The 9,163-nt window shown below is 51.6% G+C and overlaps 1 protein-coding gene and 1 non-coding gene across 2 annotated transcripts; both read left to right on the forward strand.

Annotated features, from left to right (window-relative positions):
- Positions 1-995: 995 nt before the first annotated feature.
- Positions 996-1,956, forward strand: LOC112903085 (auxin-responsive protein SAUR71-like). Its single transcript, XM_025972303.1, has 2 exons — positions 996-1,144; positions 1,180-1,956. The coding sequence occupies exon 2, from the start codon at positions 1,236-1,238 to the stop codon at positions 1,569-1,571; it is 336 nt and encodes a 111-aa protein (XP_025828088.1). The 5' UTR covers positions 996-1,144; positions 1,180-1,235; the 3' UTR covers positions 1,572-1,956.
- Positions 1,957-3,959: 2,003 nt separating this feature from the next.
- LOC112879133 lies at positions 3,960-4,098 on the forward strand. The gene has a single exon (XR_003225957.1). It is a non-coding gene; the product is annotated as a small nucleolar RNA Z247 (small nucleolar RNA).
- Positions 4,099-9,163: the final 5,065 nt, after the last annotated feature.

Below are 9,163 nucleotides of genomic sequence, written 5' to 3' on the forward strand. Positions count from 1 at the left end.
GTACACCGGCCCGGCAGCAACTAGCACACAGCACGCGCGGGGGACGGGCAGCAATGAATGCGCCGCGACGGTGATCCGCGCCAGCTCGACGTCCACCACGCGCGCACGTACGTGAACAGTGCGCGGATGCGCGTACGGATAGCTAGCCCGGCCCCCGGGTAGCTGTACGGTACGCCGGATCGAAGAAGATCGCTAGCTGCGGTGCGGGGTCCTCCCGATCCCGTGTGCCGGGGGCGGCGGCCACTGGGTCGTCGCGCCGTGCACCGGGCATGTTCTCGCTTGTGGTCACGATGTGTGTCTCTTCCATGCCTGTTCTCGCTAGCTAGCAGTACTATCAGACGACGGAGAACGAAGGCGACGGGTCGTTGCTGCACTTCAAGGCCACCTAGCTGCTGCCGGTTCCGAGCAGGCAGCAGCTTGCATTCGCCGATCGATCGAGATGCCTGGCCGGAAAGAGAGATGAGCAAGGATCCAGGATCCCTCTCCAACCTGCTGTCTGCATCCACATGCATTGACCATTTTGCCACCAACGGGCCATGCATGCAGTCCAGTCCACGTGGGACCCGCCAGCGTCACTCTCTCCGATCCCAACCCCATGCCAGCTGGGCGCTGCGCCTCCTGCCTCGCCTGTCACGGTCGCGCGCGGCGCGTCCCGCTCGGCTCGGCCGCCGCTTCCCCGGCCGTACGCGCCGGACCACGGACGCGGCACGGCCGGTCGCTGGCTCGCTCGCGCACGGCACCGGAACCCACCGGAACGGGGGGACCCGTCGCCGTCCCGCCGGTCGGTCGGGCTCCGCCGCTGCCGCTCCGGCTGGGCCACGCACCGCCCGAAGGAGCAGCCGCGCGCAAGCTGGTGGCGTGGCGGGGGACCACTAGACCAGGCCACTGACAGTGAGCGACCGGTGGTGGGTGGCTCGTTAAAAGGGCCGGCCGGCCGGCTTAGGTCGGGGCGACAAGTTGGGCCCGGCCCACCGTCTTCCTGTCGCCCGTGTACCCGCCGGGTACAGCCGGTACCACCACCTTGTACGACCTCCCCTCCCTCTCCTCTCCTCGGCTTCTTTTATAAAGGGCGCCGCGGGGAGCTCCACCGCACCGGTCCGTCGCCACCGCTCGCTCTCGCCCCAGTCCAAGCCGCGGCCACACGCCTCGGTCCTCGAGCTCCTCGCTCTGACCTCCCTCCCTCGGCATCCGCTCCACGAAACCGGCTCTTCCTTCCAGCTCCGGCTCCACCGGCCATGAAGCGGCTCCTGAGGCGGCTCTCCCGCACCGTCGCGGCGGCCGAGGACGGCGGTCCCCCCGCGGCGCCCCGGCAGGTCCGGACGAAGAAGGGCAAGGGGGTGCCGGAGGGCCACGTCCCCGTGTGCGTCGGCGAGGAGGGCGGGCCCGTGGAGCGCTTCGCCGTGCGCGCCGAGCTGCTGGGCGAGCCGGCCTTCGCGGCGCTCCTCCGCCGCGCCGCGCAGGAGTACGGCTACGCCCACCCCGGCGCGCTCCGCATCCCCTGCCCCGCCGCCGAGTTCCGCCGCCTCCTGCTCCGCCTCTCCGACGGCGACCCCGCCGCCACCAGCTGCTAGGCGACGCGAGGAGCGCCGCCCCTACCCTGCCCCCGCCGCCGCGATATCGCGGCCTCGCCATCTCCGTTTTTACCGGTTTGCCCCTGGGTAGAATGTACGGAGGCCCCGGCCGAGCGGAGGGCAAGACGGGGATTTGGCTGCTGGGATTTTTTTTACCACTAGCTAGTGCTAGTTCTAGTGGCACTGTAGCAGTAGCTGCTTGATGGTAGAACTACGGGTGTCCTTTTTTTTACCCCTTCTAGTTCTAGGACCTGCAGTGTGTGTGTGTGTCTAGTGTGCTAGGGATTCCTGGGAATTCACTATTAACCATACATGTATCCTCGATTGAGGCTTGTCTCATGCCACATTATGGAGGTAGTAGATTCTTTGCGCTACGTTGTAAAAATCTCTCTCCGTTTCGACTTCGATGAGATCTCGTCGAGAGCTACAACTTCCGACCAATTTGAATCTTGAAATGCACGACTTTCGCATAAACTTCACGACGAACCATCGACATTCATGTCAATTTGATCATCCTTGGGCTGCAACTCTTCCCCTCTCTCTCTCCTTCCTCTCTCTCTCTCTCTCACCGTCGTTTATGCCTGGGTTAAAGCTGTTATGCCAAGAAGGTGTTGGTGGTCCGGGCAAAGATAGCAAATCTGAGCGAAATTTCTAAAGAAAGCCGGGCACTGTTGCCTTGCCGCTTCGGTCCACACAGGCGTCCCGGGCAACAGTACAAACGGCAATTTCATTGCGTCAAGACAACCGCGTCTCAGCCAGTCGTACACATCTAGTAGTTCCGCGAGATATTTGACAGGCTCGAAGCATCCATGGAGCTTGAAAATTCAGGAGCAAACATGTGGCAGCATCCAGAAATTCTGAATTGTACTATGAAGAAACTGAGAAAAGAAAGAGAGAGTGAAACTGCCACGAATTGTTTTTCAAGACTTGCGTGTGTAAATGACAAATACTACTTCAAATCATACAGATTGTGCAAGTAAAAATGCACGTTATTCAGTTTAATACACCAACTGAGTTTTTTTTCCTTGAAAAAAACGGCCAACGCTTTCATAAGAATGACATCCTGGAGTGCTGGAGTACAGGTCTGTACGGACGAGATGGGAGCCGAGCAAGCGTCCGGCCGATCCGTAGTCCCTTCTTGGCACGGCATTGAACTGAATGTCAGGCTGTCATGACAGGGATGGTTTTGTTTGGCGCAACTGAAACAGAAAAGGCACAGCCTGATTACCTCAATGATCACTTGTCTTGTTCCCGCATCAAGCCATGGAACGTCAGTGTCGAACAGCCCTGATGGCGAAGGCGTTCAAGCTGACACCTCAAATAACCTCAGATGCACCCACTGTTTTTTTTTCTGAGGTTGGATATGCACCCATTGCTAAGGACCCTAGAAAACCCTAGCATTTCCTAGGAGGCAGTTTGGTTCCTCCGGAAAATCTGAAGGCTATTCCTGCGTTCCAAACAACAAAGGGCTTCCCTGAAATTTTCAGGATCCAGATGTGTTGCACCGCCAAGGGAAACAGTGGAAAACGTGTCGCATTGCATCAAGATTCAAGAGACGGGAATGAGCAAGGCAGCATCCGATGGAGGGGACGGGTTGTTTTGTGCACAAGTAGGCAGGCGAGCAGCCATGTGCAGCAGAGAGATATCCAGCAGTACGGATGGCAACTAACAACCGCTGCACTGCGTAGCATTATTAGATGAATCTGTAACATATGTATCTAGAAGGTTCTTGACTATAGATAGAATACAAATCTTCTGTAATTAGGAAACCTTGTAAGCCACGCCAGGGGCTCTTCTTGTCTATATATAACACGCAGGCGGCACGAGGTCAAGTGCACGCTTCAAGCCCTCTGATTCTCTTACATGGTAACCAGAGCCATAAAAAAATTAGATCCATCTTCCACCATGTCAACCTCCTACGCCGCCGTCATTAATCCCTTGGTCGGCCAAGCTGTCTCCGAGAAGCTGACCAAGAACAACCATGCACTATGGAAGATGCAAGTGCTTGCCATCGTGAGGGGCGCACGCCTGGAAGGATTTCTCACAGGCGCCACAAAGACCCCTGCATCGTCTACCGTGAAGAAGACAACAGATGGCAAAGATGAGGAGGTGCAGAACCCACTCTACGTTGAATGGGTTGCTACGGATCAACAGGTCCTGGGATTCCTGCTCTCTTCTATCACTCCAAATATTTTGTCTCAGTTAACTGCTTGCAAAACTGCTGCTGAAGTATGGAGTGCTGTCGAGGCCATGTTCACCTCGATGTCACGAGCGCGCACCGTCAACACCAGGATCGCGCTCGCCACAATGAAGAAGGGCAATCTCTCCATGGCGGAATACGTTGCCAAGATGCGGTCTCTCGCTGATGAGATCGCGTCTGCTGGCAAGATCATCGACGACGACGAGCTGGTCTCCTACATTCTTGCCGGCCTTGATTACGACTACAATTCCATCGTCTCAGCCCTAGTCGCCAGGACTGAGCCGATCAGTGTGGGAGAGATGTTCTCCCAGCTGCTCTCGTTTGAGCAGCGCATGGATCTTCTCCAGCCTGATAGCCGCTCCTCGGCTAATTCCGCCAACCGGGGGCGCGGTGCATTGAGAGGCGCGCGAGGCAGAGGACGCTCGCGCGGGGTGCTCCATCTCGCGGGCGTGGCCGAAGCAATGGGCAGCGCCAGCAGAATCAAGGCGCACAAAATAATCAGCAGCATGGGCCTGACAACAGACCTAGGTGTCAGGTTTGCAAGATAAAAGGACATACTGCTGATATATGTTGGTACAGATTTGACGAAGACTTTGTACCAGAAGAAAAATATGCAGGTGCAATGTCTACATCCTACGGAGTAGACACCAACTGGTACATGGATTCGGGCGCTACAGATAACATCACCAGCAACTTGGAGAAACTATCGATCCATGACAGGTACAAGGGCCACGATCAGATCCACACGGCAAGTGGGGCAGGTATGAAAATCAGTCATATTGGTCATTCTACTGTTACAACCCCTAGTCGTGATCTTCATCTCAATAATGTTTTATATGTCCCCAAGGCCAACAAAAATCTTGTTTCAGTTCATCGCCTCACATCTGATAATTCTATCTTTATAGAATTTCACCCTGATTCTTTCTTGATTAAGGATCAGGCAACGAAGAAAACTCTGCTTAGGGGACGCTGTGATCGTGGGCTCTATCCTCTCCCTGCTAGGCGCACAATAAAGCAAGCCTATGGATCTACAAAAATTTCTTTTGACAGATGGCATTCTCGTCTAGGTCATCCGGCTGCTCCGCTTGTGGAGAAAGTCATTAGCCAATTTAATCTTCCTGTTTTAGCAGATTCAAATAAACATTCGGTGTGTGATGCATGTCAAAAGGCCAAGAGCCGTCAGTTACCTTTTCCTCATTCCAGCACTATTTCCCAGCATCCTTTAGAAATTATTTATTCTGATGTGTGGGGCCCTGCGCCCAAATCAATTGGTGGACACAAATACTATGTGAGTTTCATTGATGATTATAGTAAGTTCACTTGGATTTACCTCCTTAAATTCAAATCTGAGGTTTTTACCAAATTTCGAGAATTTCAGTCTCTTGTTGAGCGCTTATTTAATCGTAAGATTATAACTATGCAGACCGACTGGGGGGGTGAATATCAAAAACTGCATCCCTTTTTCGCCCAAGTAGGCATCACACACCATATCTCCTGCCCGCATACACATCAGCAGAACGGGGCAGCCGAACGCAAGCATCGCCATATTGTTGAGGTTGGTCTAGCTCTTCTTGCTCATGCCAACATGCCGCTAAAATTTTGGCCTGATGCTTTTCTTTCCGCCACACATTTGATAAATAGAACACCTAGTAAATTACTATCATATGACACGCCCCTCTTTCGACTGTTCAACCAACAGCCAGATTATTCCTCTCTTCGTGTCTTTGGATGCGCCTGTTGGCCCAATCTACGACCCTACAATACCCATAAACTCCAATTCCGCTCCAAGCAATGCACTTTCTTAGGATACAGTCTATTTCATAAAGGATTTAAGTGCCTGGATCCTGATTCTGGAAGGGTTTATATTTCTCGCGACGTAACTTTTGATGAATCTCTATTTCCCTTTCAATTTCTTGGTCCTAATGCTGGTCGTCGGTTTCACGATGAAATTAACCTTCTACCAACCTATTTGTTAAATCCGACTAGTGGGGTTCGTAGCATAAGTGATCATGTGGCTGATTCTTCAATTAATCCTGCTAATAATGATTTCCCAGCGCATCAAGTCATGCAGGAATTGCCGTCATTGCAAACAGAGATGCCTAGTGCTTCTTCTGGCGGAGCTGACCCCCAAGGTGATTCACCTGCGCCTCCAACGACTTCCGCAGGTGTATCTGTCCAGGAGTCTGAGCCCGGCATATCGTCCCATGCCACATCGCTTGGACCAACGGCCACCTCTCCGATGCATGCGGGTGATTCTGTGTCCGGTGCACCTGACACGAGGGCGCTCGATCAGGATCCTCCGGCGGCTGTACTCATGCCGGGACCTTCTACGGCACCTTCGGCTGGGGGCGAGCTATATCAAAGGCCGAAGACCCGTTTACAAAGTGGTATTCGCCAGGAGAAGCGCTACACCGATGGTACGGTTAGATATTCTTTCTTGACATCTACTGGTGAGCCACAAAACTTATCAGAAGCATTAGAGGATAATAATTGGAAACAGGCAATGGATGCTGAATATGATGCGTTAATGAAAAATAAAACATGGCATTTGGTTCCTCCCCGGAAAGGGCGTAATATTATTGACTGCAAGTGGGTATATAAAATCAAATGTAAACAAGATGGCAGCTTAGATAGATACAAGGCTCGGTTGGTTGCAAAAGGTTTTAAGCAACGATATGGTATTGATTATGAAGATACTTTCAGCCCTGTTGTTAAAGCTGCTACTATTCGAGTTGTTCTCTCTATTGCTGTGTCCAGGGGTTGGACTATTAGACAATTGGATGTTCACAATGCTTTCTTGCATGGGCTTCTTGAAGAAGATGTCTATATGAAGCAGCCTCCTGGGTACGAGGACAATTCCAGAAGAAACTATGTCTGCAAGTTAGATAAAGCTCTATATGGATTGAAGCAGGCGCCTAGAGCATGGTTCTCAAGGTTAAGTAAGAAACTTTATGCCCTTGGTTTTAAAGGATCCAAAGCCGATACTTCTTTATTCTATTACAGCAAGCGTGACATCATTATGTTCATGTTAATTTATGTTGATGACATAATTGTGGTTAGTTCGAAACAAGAGGCAGTGGCCGCATTACTTCAGGATCTCCATAATGATTTTCCATTAAAAGATTTAGGTGACTTACATTACTTCCTCGGTATCGAAGTTGCCAAAACTAAGCATGGAATTATTCTGACACAAGAAAAATATGTAAATGATCTGTTGAAGAGAGCAAATATGGCAGATTGCAAGCCAGTAAGCACACCTCTATCCACTAGTGAGAAACTCTCAATTTATGAAGGAGATCCGCTCGGTCCTATAGATGCATCAAGATACAGGAGTATTGTAGGAGCCTTGCAGTATCTTACACTGACAAGACCTGACATTGCTTTCTCAGTAAATAAGGTTTGTCAATTTCTTCATGCACCAACAACAGTACATTGGGCGGCTGTTAAAAGAATACTGAGATATCTCAAGTCATGTGCAAAGCTTGGTCTAAAGATAAACAAGTCATTTTCTTTCTTGGTAAGTGCATATTCAGATGCTGATTGGGCAGGCTGTCCCGATGACAGAAGATCAACAGGTGGCTTTGCAGTATTTCTAGGAAATAATCTTGTATCATGGCATGCAAAGAAACAGGCTACAGTATCAAGGTCGAGTACTGAATCTGAGTACAAGGCATTGGCCAATGCAACTGCTGAGATTATTTGGATTCAGACTTTATTGAAAGAATTAAAGGTATCCAGTCCGCCTGTTGCACGGTTGTGGTGTGATAACATGGGGGCCAAATATCTTGCATCAAATCCTGTGTTCCATGCTAGAACTAAACACATTGAAGTTGATTTTCACTTTGTCAGAGAACGGGTAAACAGTAAATTACTTCAAATTGATTTTGTTCCTTCTGAAGATCAAGTGGCAGATGGTTTCACCAAAGCTTTAAGTGTACGAAAGTTGGAGAATTTCAAGTACCATCTCAACTTAGGAAAGTTGTGATTGAGGGGGAGTATTAGATGAATCTGTAACATATGTATCTAGAAGGTTCTTGACTATAGATAGAATACAAATCTTCTGTAATTAGGAAACCTTGTAAGCCACGCCAGGGGCTCTTCTTGTCTATATATAACACGCAGGCGGCACGAAGTCAAGTGCACGCTTCAAGCCCTCTGATTCTCTTACAAGCATAACTGGCCTAGCTCGGAGGGAAGATTCATGAGCATAGCTTCGGCCTACTTGCACCCAACGCAACAACTGATCTGCTCCGAACCATTGTGCCAGCGCAGATGCGAACCTGCCCCTGAATCTCCTGCCCGGATAAACTAATCGTGCCGCCGTACACCAGCATGCGCACAGCAGGTGAGCAGCTGCACTTAAAAGTAGTTTCTTCCCCCAGGCTTGAACAGATGAGAACTTAACAATTTTTTTTGCATGTTTTAGCACCAACGGAGTAGTGTTTCTACAGCTGGATGTTGAATGACACAATTGCCCCTAAACGCAAGTGCTCTCTGATTGATGTGGAGTGTAGACGACCGAAGGGCTAGTTACAGTCAGGGAGGCTGATTTCTTCTTGCATTGGTCACATGGCTCTCGGCCAGGAAGTTTCTACGTCAATGGCTCCTTGCAACTTGGTGTTGCCCGCCGCGCTAGTGCGCTTGCACAAGAGCGGAAATGGAGGTATGGGCAGGGCCAGAGAGTGATGAGAAGGGAGGAGATTCGAAGGAGATGGGAAACCTTGCCGGCAATGGCGCCCGAGGGAAGAGTAACTGCTGAAGCTGCTGCGTACTAGCACGTAGCTTGGCTGCCTAGGCACAGGTGGTAGGCTCTGGGTAGGTTCAGGTCACGTGCAAGCGCAGCACAGGCCCTCTGTGAAGACATGGTCCGGTGGACGCAGCAGCAGCAGCAGCGGCACGGCCGCACGGCAGAGCCACCCGGTCAAAGCGCCGTAGGCAGCACATGATGGGCTCAGACTCAGAGAGAGGCTTCAGAACGAGTGGGAGCAGCCAGGGGAAACCACATGGCGTGGTGGCGGGAGCAAGCAGCGTGACTTCGCCGGCGCCGGGTCGGCAAATGGGTCGACGCGTCGCAGGACGGGCGGGCACGCCAGCATCTCGTCTTGGGAGCAGCCGGGCAAGCGAATCGGAGAAGCTGCCGCTGCTGGAGATGGAAAGATCTTGAAGCTACAAGCGGAAGCAAGGACCAGGAGTTCAGGAAAGTGCGGCGCGAGACGGGAAGTGCTACCTCCAAACTCCAAAGTCCAAAGGGGGTGTGTGGACAGGCAAAACTTGGCGCTTTGAGCTGGGCGGTCATGCCTGCCGAGTGCAAGGTTTGCTTCGACCCCAGATTATGCTAAAATCTGCCAAGCAAAGTCTCAGAAACCAGAATACACCAAGCAACAGCCGTGCC

Source organism: Panicum hallii, chromosome 1 (genome assembly GCF_002211085.1).
Source record: "Panicum hallii strain FIL2 chromosome 1, PHallii_v3.1, whole genome shotgun sequence".
Taxonomy (NCBI): domain Eukaryota; kingdom Viridiplantae; phylum Streptophyta; class Magnoliopsida; order Poales; family Poaceae; genus Panicum; species Panicum hallii.